The following is a 14,872-nucleotide window of genomic DNA, read 5'->3' on the forward strand; positions in this document are numbered from 1 at the left end:
TTACTAATCAGTTGACATTGAGTCAATCAAAAGGGAGATTATATAAGATGGACCTGACCTAATCAGATGAGCCTTTTATAGAAGTCAGAGAGAGTCAAAGTAGCAGAGATTCTCCTTCTGGCCTTGAAGAAACAAACAACATATTGTGAGCTGCCCACAGCTAGAGCCTCAGACAGTGACCTGAGGCAGTCCTCTAAAAGCTGAGAATGATCTCTGGCTAACAGCCTGTAAGAAAATGGGGACTTCAGTCCTGTAGCCACAAGGAACTGAATTCTGCCAAGAACCAGTGATCGTAGAAGAGGACCCCCGAGCCTCAGAGATCACAGTCTCAGTGACACCGTGATTCAACCTGAAGAGATCCTAATCAGAGAAGCCATCTAACCTACACCAGAACTTCTGATCTACAAATAATCAATGGCATTGTTTTAAGCTGCTATATATGTAATAATTAGTTAGGCAACAATAAAAAATAAATGCAGATTGTGTCTGCCAGATTTTTTTCGTTTTACTAATAGCCAATCATAACAGACACAATATGTGATCCTACCCTAAATTGGTATCATCTCAGTCATAAGTACAGCAGCTAGCTGCTTCAGTTAATTTGTACATGGTGGTCATTTCCCTTGGACTGGAGAACCCCTACTGACAACCCTGTGGACCATCATTTTGGAAACACTTAATGTGGCATGGGACAACCTTGAGAATCTGGCTTCTGCTATTATATGCTTGATACAAATGTCATTAACTTGGAAAACTTTTAGCCATTATTTCTTCAAATCTTTTTTCTCCTCACTCCTCCCCGCCCATTCTTTCTGTGTATCTAATCACATGTATGTTGGGCTTCTTGATATCATCCTCCAGGTCACAGGAGCAGCATCCATAAAGTGCTAGTTACAATTTGCCTGCACCCAAGGGCCACATCTTTTTGCCATGGCTCTGTGATAGAGGTGGAGACGGCGGGAAAACGTATGTTGAAACTTGGACAACAACAACAACTCATTGTCATGGGGAACAACCTCCTTGCCAATTCCACGGCTCAATCCTCTATATAGGTTATCTCTTTTAATGCCCCCAGCAACCCTATAAGGCAGATATTATCATAGTTCATTTGAACACAGATGAGAAAACTAGGCTCAAAGAGAACAAGAAAACTGTCAAGGTCACTCAGCTAGCAAGAGCCCAGACAGTCTCAATCCAGTGCTTGTTCTCTTAACCACACCACCACCTTTCATCTGCCATCTCTTCTCTCCCTTGGTTTGGTTTGACTGAAATGTGGATATGGTTTCCCCACAAGTTCCCAGTTCCCTGGTGGAAACTGACCAAAATGATGTCAGATAGATCTTACTGTGCTCTCTCTTTTGCCGTGTCTCCCTCTCCAAATCTCACTCTGGCTCTCTCTTCTTTTTTTAAATTTTTCTCTCTTGTCTTCATTTTGGAAAGTTCATTGATCTTTTCTTCTGCAGCACCTAATCTGTTAATCCTATCCAGTAAAATTTCCATTTTAGATAGTGTCATTTTTTTCTTAGCAAGTTCTTTTTTAAAAAATAATCCATTTCTTGCCCCATTACGGTGATATCCTTTCTTAAATTATTGAATTTAAAGGGAAAACAATATAATTATAATATCTGTAATAGCCTTTTAATAGATCATTGCTTGTGAATTCTCTCATTTGCATCATTAATGAATCTGTTTTTACTAACTAGCATTATCTTGGTTATGAGTCATATGCTCTGGATTCTTTGAAAGTTTAGTAATTTTGATTGGATGCCAGACATTGTAAATTTTATATTATTGCTTGCTGGATTTTGTTGCAGTCTTGTTAAAAAAAAAAAAAAAAAAGTTTTAACTTTGTTTGCCAACTAAACCACTCGAGGAATGGCTTGATTATTTCAACAACTGGTTTTAAAATTACTATGGATGGATCTAGGGTAGCCTTTACTGAGGCTAGTTTAGCCACACTACTAAGACATGACCCTCCTCGGGGCTCTATGTGATTTTCCTGTATTCAGTGTGGTCTCTACATTCCAGGTGGTGAGGGACCTGAATGATTCATGGCTCTGAGGTAGTGCTGAGAAGTGCTCATCTCACAGCTCCCCAGTAAGATGTTCTTTCCTTGCCGGTTTTCTGTCTGGTCATAGAGACTTTCTCCCTACACAGCACAGATTAATTTTCAGCCAGACTCAAGAGGGCCCGATGCAAACTTCTGGAATTCTTTTTTTTTTTTTTTTTTTTTTTTTGCCTACCTCCTTCCTCTCAAGAAGTGTGCCTTGCAAATTACAGTCACACCCTGTGTCTCTTCAGCTGAGAGAGACTACTGGGTTCTGCTTAGGTTTTCCCTTCCCGTGCCCCCATCCAGAAATTGCCATTCCTTCTGCCTGAAATGTCCTCCCCTTCCCCAATTGCCTATACTCTCTCTGTCCCGCCACGCCTGGAAACCGCCCACTCTTCCGTAAAGAATGTGCCCAAAGGTCTCCTCCGTGCAGTCTCGCTGAGTTCTCTGGATCCACAACTCTGTGTAGACACCCTGGCCTGGCATCACTGGGATGGGTGCCTCCTCAATCAGATGATAAGCCTTTTTGACCTCTATGTCCCCAGCACCTACCACAGTTCCTGTCACAGGGTAGGTCCTTAATACGTATTTGTTACAAGAGCAAGCTCAAGTGTCTCCTCTTTAATCCATCTGCTCCAGTAGAGGAGGAAGAGGACCCAGGGTGGCAACTACAGAGGGTGGTAAGAACACGTGTGGTCCTCAGAGCTGTAAGGAGGTTCTCAGTGAGAAAGCTGTGGGTGGACAAATGTCTCAATCAGAAGGAAAGAGAAAGGGCCCCCAGTTTAGAGGGGCACGATGACTGCCCCTAACCACTTCATTCTGGTGTAGTTGACTTTCTCTGTAGTTAGCTCTGAACCTCCCTGGGTTCCAGCTGTCATTCTCAGGAGATGTGCTGCCTCCCCCAGCACCACGTGAGAAGTACAATCTGTAGAAGAAGACGTAACCTAGATGGAATCCTCCTTCCGCCGCTCTTAACTGTGTCACTGTGCAGCCTGCACCATGTCTCTGGCCTCACAGAACTTTCTCTTTGGAAAAATAGGCCTCATGTGTCTCACACAGCTGTTGTGAGCTTCAATGAGGCAATTCAGGAATCAGCTGACACCGGCCTCTTTTGTTCCATCTCCATCTCTCAGCTCTCCTTGCACACAGTGGTCCTGGCTTCCACACTCTCCTCTCTGACTCACATCTGCCCCCACTCCCTGCCCTTCCACACACTAGTTTTCTTAACAAGGACAATTCCACTGGCCTTTTTGTGACTTTCTTTGGGGTTCATGCAGTTGGAAAATAATGGTCTAGAACTTGCAGATCATGGTTTCAGAACTGCAACAGAACCACCAAGTTCTCTATTTAAAAACATAGATTTCTGGAAGCCACCCCTCCCAGAACCCAGGGGTCTGAATTCTTAGAATGTTCTAAGGATTCTAAAATACACTAAGGTGCAGGGGCCATGCAATCTTCCATAAGATGGCAAAACCTCATTTAGATCCTTGTTCCTAGGGAGGTCCATTTTATGTCAAAAATGCCTCATTAATGCTTTCTGCCTTAACCGTAGCTTTATCGTGAGGGAGTCAGGTGTGGATGAACTCACACTCTCAAGAGTCTCTTGTCGGTGATGGAATTTGCAGCTGGTCCCAGGAGTGGGCGTGCTCTGAATGAAAACTGTGCATTTTAGCTCCTGGCCAATTTGATGACTAATTTCTAAATTGCTTGGGGGATGGGGTTACCCTGAGCCAAGAATATAGAAGGTCATAAGTCCCTGTGACCTGACATTTTGAGTGTGGGGAAGGAGGGAAGGGAAGTGTTTTGCCCCAACTTAAACAAGACGGCTTACAAAGCAGCAGCACCCATAAAGCACTGGTTACAATTGGCCTGCACCCAGGGGCCACGTCTTGGTGCCACGGCTCTGTGTCACTTTCATGTGGTACAGCCTCCATGCTAGCCCCAAGACTTAACCCTTTATATAGGTTATCTCTTTTAATGCCCCCAGCAACCCTATAAGGCAGATATTATCATTGTTCATATGAACACAGATGAGAAAACTAGGCTCAAAGAGAACACGAAAATTGCCAAGATCACTCAGCTGGCAAGAGCCCAGACAGTCTCAACCCAGTGCTCTTTCTCCTAACCACACCGCCACCTTTCATCTGCTGTCTCTTCTCTCCCTCGGTTTGGCTGAAATGTGGATGTGGTCTCCCCACAAGTTCCCAATTCCCTGGTGGAAATTGACTAAAATGATGTCAGATAGATCTTACAAGCTTTAGCTTCCAATGCCATGGGTCAACTCACACTTGACCTCTCGTTAAATACTGTCCACTGTAGCAAGATTGGAGACCTCACTCACCAGATCTGCCTCCTGATGCAACAAAACCGACTTCAGACTTCTGACTCCTCACACCTCTTTAGGACCTTGCCCTCTGACAGGCAGCTCCAGTTGCCAGGTGCAGGGAGGGCTGGAAGAATATGGTGAGAGGGCAGCATTGAGACCCAAGCACAGCCATTTCATTTCCCTCTCAGTTCTTGGGCTTCTCATGTCTGCGTTTGAATGGAGGCCATCAGCCATTGTCAGTGGAGGCTGAGCTGAGGCTTCAAGGAGGAGCCCAAGCACCCACCAGACAGCAGGCAAGGCACAGGAATGAGGCAGGGGCTCCCAGCCTGTTGGCGGAGTGGCGGAGCTCATGAAAATCTTTATTGCCCTTTGTTAAACAGCCTTTTCTCAGCCCTCCTCAGGCTGGAGGTAGAGTCTTCACTGCAGTCAGAGCCACGAGCACATCCCAGCAAAAATAATGCTTGGAGGCCAGGACTTCAGGGGGAAAGGTGAGACTCCAAAGGCTTTGATCTGGCTAAGCTCTTCAACTTGGTCTGGAAACAGGGAAAATTGTTTTGCACCTTTTGATAACTGTGAGAAGAAAGGAAATGTTCGCTTTACCTCCTGTTTGGTCTCAGTGACCTCTTTATTTCCTGAATCAAATTCTCTTGAAGCCCAAATACTTAAAACTTGAGTGCTTTTATTTTACAAGACCAAACGGTGTACTCCAACCACTTGAAAACATTCAGCAAAGCCCAGAGCTAAGTTTCCAAACTATAGTGGGATATTGAAACCGCTCTGGGAGACTTCTTCTTCCAGCCATGACAGAGTAACCAGACAACAGCTAGGAAACAATGACTTCCAGACATTGCACAATAAGCAGTGTAGCACTATGACCCCTGAGAGGTGAGTCCTACAATTGTCCCCACCTGGAGGCCGTGTCCAGGTTGCAGCTTGGGAGGGGAAACTCAGCTGAGCCTGGGGTCTTTGCTGAGTGGAGGAGGTAGAGAAGGAAATTAGAGAGGCCGATGTAGCTGGAATTTGGGAAGAGGAGAACTGCAAAGGAGAGTTCCAGCAGCCTGCAAGGGACCTCCCAGGTCTTTGCCTGAATACTGATCTGCACCTGCCCAAGAGAAAAATACCTGAAACCAAGAAAATAACTTCCAGAAAGTGGTAGGTCACATCATTCAGGACCTACTTGGAAGCAATTTAGGTTCCCGCCAGCCAAGGTACAAACACCTTGTCACACACGAGACATCAGGTAGAGTCCTCAGGAGGGTCACGTTGTAACACTGGGACTAAATTAGCCCACATCAGGGTTTCTCGGCCTCAACACCATGGACATTTTCAGCCAGGTAATTCTTTGTTACAGGGTGGAAGGTGGCACTGTCCTGTGCATTGTAGAATATTAGCAGCATCTCTGGCCTCTACCCATTAGACACCAGTAGCACTTTCCCCAAGGTTGTCACAACCAAACTGTCTCCAGACATTACCAAATATCCCCACGGACATTTCAACAAGCCCAAACAAATCCAAAAAGTAAGCCTCAAAAGGGTCAAGCTGTTTTCAAATAACTTAAACGTAACAAAATCAAACACCAAACAATGTAAAATTCAGTGTCCAAAATTCAATTTTAAAGTTACCTAGTGAGACACATGCACACATATGTTTACTATGGCACTATTCACAATAGCAAAGACTTGGAACCAACCCAAATGTCCATCAATGACAGACTGGATTAAGAAAATGTGGCACATATACACCGTGGAATACTATGCAGCCATAAAAAAGGATGAGTTCGTGTCCTTTGTAGGGACATGGATGCAGCTGGAAACCATCATTCTCAGCAAACTATCGCAAGAACAGAAAACCAAACACCACATGTTCTCACTCATAGGTGGGAACTGAACAGTGAAAACACCTGGACACAGGAAGCTGAAATCACACACCGGGGCCTGTTGTGGGGCGGGGGAAGGGGTGAGGGATAGCATTAAGAGATATACCCAATGTAAATGATGAGTTAATGGGTGCAGCACACCAACATGGCACATGTATACATATGTAACAAACCTGCACGTTGTGCACATGTACCCTAGAACTGAAAGTATAATAAAAAAAAAAATTACCTCGTGTGCAAAGAAGCATGACCTGTAATCAGAAGGAAAATCAATCACAGAAATGATACAGAAATAACAGATGCTGATCAAATGAGCAGACAAGGACCTTGGAACAGCTCGAGAAGGGAGAGGAAAGTGCAGACATGAGGAGGGACATGGGAGATGAAAGGAGTCGCCTGGTAAGTGTTCTTCCTTGTTTGTCATTGCCAATACCTTCACGCTGCCCTGGGCCCACTGAGTCACAACGGCCATGACTTTGCCAGAGGCGTATGCAGTTCTTTAAAGAGTTCACTATGAGGCCGGGCGCGGTGGCTCACACCTGTAATCCCAGCACTTTGGGAGGCCAAGGCAAGTGGATCATGAGGTCAGGAGTTCAAGACCAGCCTGACCAACAAGATGAAACCCCATCTCTACTAAAAATACAACAAAATTAGCCAGGCATGGTGGCATGCGCCTGTAATCCCAGGTACTCGGGAGGCTGAGTCAGGACAATCATTTGAACCCGGGAGGCAGAGGTTGCAGTGAGCCAAGATCGTGCCACTGCACTCCAACCCCGGGCAACAGTGTGAGACTCAGTCTCAAAAAAAAAAAAAAAAAAAAAAAATTCACTATGAATTGAGCACTACTGGCTAAACACAATTTGTTTTGTTTTGTTTTGTTTTTGAGATGGCGTATTGCTCTGTCGCCCTGGTTGGAGTGCAGTGGCACGTTCTCAGCTCATTTCAAGCTCTGCCTCCCAGGTTCATGCCATTCTCCTGCCCCAGCCTCCTGAGTAGCTGGGACTACAGGCATCCACCTCCACGCCCGGCTAATTTTTTGTATTTGTAGTAGAGACGGGGTTTCACCGTGTTAGCCAGGATGATCTTGATCTCCTGACCTCGTGATCTGCCCACCTTGGCCTCCCAAAGTGCTGGGATTACAGGTGTGAGCCACTGTGCCCAGCTGGCTAAACCCAAATTTTTTAAAAGAATGAATAGAAGAGGGAGATGGAAATGATGATGGAGATTTTGAAAAATATTGGGAGGCATGGCCAAATAGTGATTTCCAAATACATAATCTTTCTTTGGCTCCTCTAATGATTAAAGGTATTAGAAACTGTCGCCTATCAGAGGACAGATGGGTGAGCCTTGGCTGATGCATCTCAGCCTACACCTACCATCAGAAAGGTCTCCACAATCAATTAGGAGATGCCCACTACATTCTCACCTTAGGAGATACGAGCACATCACTGAATTCTATGAGGTCTCCCTTCCCAGGTCGGCAAAACCATTCAAGCTCTGCTGCATAGAGTCTCAGAAAGTGTCCCTGCTTGCCATGTGGACAGAAGGCAGAGCTTCAATATGAGCTCATCCCATCCTCCGGTTATGGCTACATTGATGTCTGAAATTCATCAAAAACATATGCAGGGGGAGACATGCCCTTAACACACTGTATTTCTCAGAGTTTGGGGCATTTTTTGAGTGTGCAGACATCAAGGCTTTGAAAATATGAACCCGGGGACCTTCAGCACCCCTCACCATCACCTGCTTCCAATCCTGGTTACTTTCAGCACAGCAGGCTCTGCTCCTTGTTGCTATCAGAAGGAAGTCTATGTAAGGGTATGCGTGTGGCTGGATCATCCCTGGGCTGGAGTTCAGCAGGTGAGAGGTGGGTTCTCCAATCATTAAGACAGCTCAGGACTAAGCCCATGGTTTTGGAAAAATTTGAGTCTGTAGGTTTTACACTAAAATCAAGCAGATTTGCAGGACCTCATGGGAAGAACTTGAAATCCATAAGGTTTTTACAGAAATAAAATCTCCAAAACTCACTTTTGCCAGATAACCAGCCAGTTTCTTTAATGTAGCACCTTTGTGCATTGAGAGTTCATCCCAGAGACCTTGCTCATTTGTCAGCCCATTGAGTACTTTATGGTCAAAACCCGGGGCAGGTTAATCGACGGCCTTGGAGCCGATAGAAGAGAAAGAGTCACGGGGCCAAGTCCAAAGGCAGAATCCAGAAGTTGCTAATTGAGGTCTCTCATCAGTACAGCTTGGGAAATTGAGTAAGGAAGTTTCCTTCTTCCTAAATTTCCTAATCTAAATAATGCTGAGGTGTCCTGGTGGGAACGACATGAAGAATAGTTTAATGGATGTGGAATATTTTAAAATCGGAAATGTTTGCTACCAAAAATCAAGAGCAGAGCCTGAAGTTCAGAGGGACGGGGGGTGCAAATCCCATCTGATGGTTTTCAAACTTGGCCCGCCCTTGAGCCAAGGAGGCAGGCCCTTCCTGGACAACTTCTGGAGTCGGACACAGTGAGGCCCATCCAGCCCATCAGACTGATTGTGGGTGGAGGCTTGGATCTGGCATTCATTTTAACATTGGTGGCTCAGTTGTTAGCTGTCAATAGTAGCAGGGCATTGGGCCCTGGAAAAAATGTAGCTGTGACTGTCACATATTTGAAGTTTTTTGTAACCTCCTAAAAAGATGTACTTTTTTCACATTGTTTTATTTAGTGTGGCTCTAGGAATAAGTGAAGTCTTACATATGAAGAAAATGAGAATCCCAGATCTACTGTTCGCTGCACAGGGTTTAAAATGAAGCCATGAACACTTTTGTAAGATGCATGATAATGTAATTCAACAAGTTTTTCTCTCTCTGGAGGACTGGAAAATAACCTCAATGAAAATTATGCAATGATAAAATTCTGTCCCCATCTGATTAATTACTTGTGAATAATGACATCTCTGATTTCTTTCAATTATATTCTAATTGCACACCTTTTGCTCTGGTTGATTGGGCAATGGAGTAATGAACAACTATTACTGAATTTAATTAGCACCATTATTTCTGTGGCCTTTACATCTCTGTTGTGAATGAGGAAATTCACACTCCCAGGGCTGGAACTGGAAGAAGCCAGCCTTGAACCTTGCAAAACCTGTTCCTTCCACATTGTGCTGGCTTCCTTCTGCCCAGTCTGGGGAACAAAAGACCTGGCGTATTTGCCAGTATTCATGGGAAGGCTTTCCTAATAACAGCATCAATATTCAGAAAGGTTACCTTTTCATAAGGCATTAGCAATTTGCATGTTACATCTATCAAAAGAGATGGGTAAATGAGCTATATGGGAGTCAATTACAATGTCGTTCATAATTTATTCCATGTACAATAAAAAGCCGATCAGATTTCATGCGTGTTTACTTCCTGAAAAGATAACTGCTTGCGGATGATACTAGTTGCAGAATACAAATATGTTTCAGAGTAAGGTGTTTATCTCACTTTGACATTTTAAATCTCCAAAGTTCTCTCTCTCTCTCTCTTTTTTTTTTTTACAAAGTTGTCTCTGCTTGAAAATTAGAGCTTGCTCTCAAAAATAAAAGACCATTCTCACCGACCTAACTTGAATCATCCTATTTTAACTCAATGAAAACCTGTCATACATGTTCTCCTGCAAAACACAACAGGAAACAAACAGGAATTTGCTTTTAAACACAGGTGATTGCAAACATACAGAGCTAAGAATATTTAACTCACAGAAACATGCTGTAGTTTCTAAACATGGATACAAATTACCCAACTCAGTAGTCTTTGGAGCACCACTAAATGTTTGTAAATGCAGACATGTGTCATCGTAAATTACCTTCATCCAATATGCTTTCTCCTTCCCCCATATTTCAAAAACTAAAATAAATTCAGATATGAAGAAGGTTTTTCCAAATCCCTCAGGGAAGTCTACAAACACATATGATTAATTTATCAGACCAGATAAAACACCTGAACTGTCTGAGGAGCAACAAGTCCATCTCTCTCTGAGTCAAGTGTGTACCCACTCACCCACCCAGGCTCAGCCGTACCTCATATCTGCTGGCTGTCTGCTCAGCCGTCTTCAAGCCTTGACACATATGGATGATACAAACTTTGGCTCTTCTCTGGGAGGGAAACCAGTTACTCTTCACAAAATCCATGACCATCACATGGTTTTTCAACTCTGTACTAAATGTTTTTATCTGGAAAGTCCGATGCACGGCCGTTTCTGCATAGCAGGCAGCATACCCCTGCTGATGAGTTTTTGTAGGAATTCCAGAGTGCCGCATGATACTCGGAATCTTGTGACTTTAGCTAGCGAGACTGGCAAACACAATTTTCTTTGTTTAACCCAGGTATTGAGTGCAACAGGAGGGACTTGGGCAGTGCCCCAGCTCGGACCTGTCCCAGGGTTTTCCAACTCCAGAGCTAGTCGTCTCAATATCCCAGCTACATTTGTGAAGGATGTGGATGTGGGAACCTCAAGGGTGACCTTTACATGCCAAAAAAGAAAAAACTTCTTGTTGTGGTCTGTTTCCAGCCTCACGCCTGAGCTCTCGGGTCACTCAAAGTCTTCTCTGATTTCAAAGAAGTATTTTTCTTTCCACTGCCTTGAAACTTTGAACACAGAATCCACCCAGTTACTGAGAGATTCAATATGTTTGCTAGTCTCTATCCTCTCAAATCCAAATAAATTATTTACAGGGCTCTATACAAAGGAACCAAGAGGAATCATCGTTGCTTTTTAGAATTCCTGCTTTTACTTGCCAGGACTGAAAGGAACAAGTGCAGGCTGCCGACCAATACAAAGAGCGTCCTCAGCCCTGGAGAAGAAACACATTCAAGCGAAAAAGAGAACTCCCAGCACAGAAGCAGCAACGGCTGTAAGAGGCCATCAGAAAAACAGCGTGTCACGTGGGGGCTTGGGGGTGGAGTCCACTCGCCTAGAAGGGGGCTCTGGTCCTGGGTCAACCATGGGAAGTTCCCTCACCACCCTGAGCCTCAGTTTACCAGGAGGAAAACTGGAATGAAAATACCCCGTCTGCCACTCACAGGGTTATTGTTAGACTCTGGTGAGCAAAACAGTGAGACAACAACAGCACGGAATAGAGTCACGTTAGGCATCATTTTGAAAGTACAGTTGCACGTTCTCTACCCAAATTATTTTGCACAGTGTTCGCTACACATATGATAGTGGAGATTAACGTGGTGCTGATAATTGTCGGATTCTAAATTTCAAATCAATTAGAATTGCAGATCCATGGTATATGCCTCATTTTATTTCTTGTTTTGATGCCATTTCTATTAACCTAGTAATTTAGAAGTGAAAATGGCAAAGCCTTGGATCAAGGGTGTGCGCCAAGAGGAAGCGGGTGACAGCATCATGGCTGTGCTCCAAGTCCAGACACAGAACTCTTCTCCACAGGTGACTTTCTCTTGGCAGAGACACCTCCTTGAATAATTAACTCACCTGCCCCACATTGAAAGCCATGGGGGAGGCTAAAGGAAGAAGGGCCCCCAGATAACTTTCCTGAAAACAGAGCTGCAGTCCTAGCCCAGAGCCATGAGCCTTCCTGCAGTAGATCGAAGCTTTGCATGTCACACTCAGCAGGGCTAGGACCTGGGGGCTAAAATGCTAAACTTCCACCTTCAGAGGTAATGGAACTATTGAAGATGGGAACGGAAATGAAGGAGGAGACAGAAAAGACTTTAGAGATCATTTAGGCCAACATTTTCATTTGAGTGTTAAAGTAGAAGACCTACAGAGATTAAATGCTGGCTCGAGATCACACAGTGAAGTGGAGTTCACGGTTTCTTAAACAGAACACAGCCCAGGTCTGCCTGGGGATCTCCCGAGGATGTCAATGAGAATGTCAGCACCCAACTGAAGACATCCATGGCTGACTCAAACCTGAGAGTCATGCTGGAAACTCCCAGGGAGCTACACCATGGAGCACCATCTTGGATTTGGAAGCAATGTGATAAAGAAAGCCACGGGAGACATTTGAGCAATAAAAACGTTAAAATTGAACAGGGACATCAAGGAAAGAGGGGATCTGCTTGCATGTTTGGCAGCTATGAAGGTCATTCCTGTGCCCCCAAAGGCACCATTTAAACCAGCTCCCACTGGTGTCTATCTGCTCCTGTCCAGCAGACCCTGCGAGGCAGGTAACAAATAATAAAGTCTTTTCTTCCACCACTACACACACTAAAGGGCCTCGGACAATGCTGAGACCAGCAGGACTGGCCATCAGCTGCTCCGAGACCAGCATGGAGAGGTTTGCTGACGATTGGCTGACTGCTAGTGCGAGCACTTGTCACAAGCAGAGCCAGCCTGTGGTGATTATAGAGATTCCAAAGATCATTAAGGCTATGGGTGAATTTTTCTCTCTCCTTGGACCACAGCTGCTGGCTGGATCTTAACTGGCCAGTATGGCCAACAAGAGGAAGGAGCACTGTGGCCTTAGGCAGCTCTCCAGGATTCTTGGTCAATAGGGCTGGACAGAAGCCTTGGGATTGTCAGATTCAATTCCTCATTATATGGAGGAGAAAATGGAGGCCCAGAGGGAGAGAACCTTGACTGAGAGGTCAGAGGGCTGGAAAGAGCACAGGATGGACAATTGGAGATGGGTTTGCACCTAGACCCTAAGACAAACTAGCACGTGATTGTGGACAAGCCTCCTCCCTTCTGGCTTAAGTTCCCTTAAACCACAAGCCCCCTAGCTTCTCTGACACCCCTGGGTTCTAGAGTATGTCAATTTTGACCATGTGCAGACACAGCTCAGCAGAGAGCAGCTCTACCCTCCCTGGACAGGCCTTCCTGTCTGGGTCACTGAGGTGGGGGTGGGTGCAGAAGAATGAGCTGATATCCTTCCATCTGCCCTCGGAACTGTTGCTCCTCACATCCAGCAGGGCCACAACCTCCACAGTTCAGCCACTGTGCTCTCTTGAAGCACAGCCTCCAAGTAAGAAGACGTGGCTCCTGCTGATGTTCACAGTGCTTGCCTTGCAACCTTGGGCGAACTGCACACTACCCTTGCCTCAGCTTCCCCATCCATTTAAGAGGATAACAATAGTGCCTTCTTTGATGGGCTGCTGTGGAGACTGAAGCAGCTGGCACTAGTAAAGGGCTTGGGACAGAGCCTGGCACCGGGCACCTGCTCGACAGACACCAGCTGTCATCACTCCCAAAGGACAAAGACTCTAAATTGCCAGACACATCATGTTAATACTAAAGAAGGAAGATTGTTAAGGAGAAGCTGGAACTCAACTGGCCATCCTAAGACCCTATCTCCAAGACTCCCTCTGCCATGTAATGCTGTGCAGAACTGGGGCAGGTGGCCAGCCTTGATCTCCTCACCTGGGGAATAGAGTTAGCATCCCCGGAGCAGACGGCTGTGAACATTGCATTAGGTGGTCGGTGCATGTGAAACTGCTTTATAAACTATATATTTTTAAAACTATACATGTGTAGATTTTTAATGCTAGATGCCAGCAAAAACAACTGAAGGAAGAAGTGCCAGACATAAGCACAAACTGAGCTAGTTCTCACCCAAAGGACAGAAAGTCAGTCACATTTACAGTCACGAAAGAATGGTGGCATCAGGCACCACCATGCCACCACATTCACGCACATTGCCAAGGACACTGAAGGCTTTTTGGTTTGCCAAGAGTCCCGCTCTTCTGGGAACTCTTCCCCCACATCCGCCCCAAAGCCTCCCATATGGTGCCCATAGAAGCTGGCCATGCCTCTGACCTCATTGACTGGCCATTGACTGACCCAGATGTGGGTACCTGGCCCAAATAGGGCCAATCAGAGCCATTTGTTATGATCTAAATATTTGGGTATCCTCAAATTCATATGAAGAAGCCCTAACTCCTAATGTGATGGTGTTTGATGATGGGGCCTTAGGAAAGTAATTAGGTCATGAGGGTAGACCCTCATGATAAGACTAGTGGCCTTATGAGAAGAGGAGCAGAGATCTCTCTCTCTCCTCCACCCCTCCTCCTGAGCATAGAGGAGAGGCCGTGTGGGGACACAGTGAGAAGGTAGCTGATTGCAAGTCAGGAGAGGTCTCATGGGGACCTAGTCCTGCTGACACCTTGATCTCAGATTTCCAGCTTGCAAAACCGCAAAAGAATACATGTCTGCTGTTTAAGCCTCCCAGTCTATGGTATTTTGTCATGGCAGCCTGAGCTGACTAAGACTCCTGGAGAAATACCTGGCTCACAGGAGGCCAGTCAGAAAGAGTCTGTTCTGGAGAACCCGCAACCTGGAACTGAGCAAGAGTGGGTAGCTGAGGCTGTGGGCTGGAACACCACAAGCACTTCTGGCGAGCAGCTGTCACAGAGAGAGGCAGAGGCCAGAAATGGGAGCATGCGGATAGTTCTGGAACCCTGGGTTCTACCTGACCCACATTCTGCATGTGGAACCAACGAGACTATAGTATCCTGACAATACTCTCCCCTTTAGGCTTAAGTCGTTTGACTTAGGTCCTGTTACTTGCAACCAACACAGAGTTTATGTTAATCTTTGAAAATTCATTCATTTATTAAACAAACAGAGATGAAGTGCTTCTGAGCCAGGCACTGTGCAAGGCACCAGTGATAGAGATG

General features: G+C 45.4%; 1 protein-coding gene across 3 annotated transcripts in view; it reads right to left on the reverse strand.

The window, feature by feature from the left end:
* Nucleotides 1-11,154, reverse strand: part of C9H10orf90 (chromosome 9 C10orf90 homolog) — a 238,070-nt gene extending 226,916 nt beyond the window's left edge. For all 3 annotated transcript variants that reach the window (XM_050803718.1, XM_050803715.1, XM_050803720.1), the window contains exon 1: nucleotides 10,306-11,154. In XM_050803718.1, the coding sequence (XP_050659675.1) occupies nucleotides 10,306-10,545 (240 nt within the window). In that variant the 5' untranslated portion in view covers nucleotides 10,546-11,154. The remainder of the gene's footprint in view (nucleotides 1-10,305) is intronic.
* Between the last annotated feature and the right edge of the window lie 3,718 nt (nucleotides 11,155-14,872).

This window comes from Macaca thibetana, chromosome 9 (assembly GCF_024542745.1).
Source record: "Macaca thibetana thibetana isolate TM-01 chromosome 9, ASM2454274v1, whole genome shotgun sequence".
Lineage (NCBI taxonomy): Eukaryota > Metazoa > Chordata > Mammalia > Primates > Cercopithecidae > Macaca > Macaca thibetana.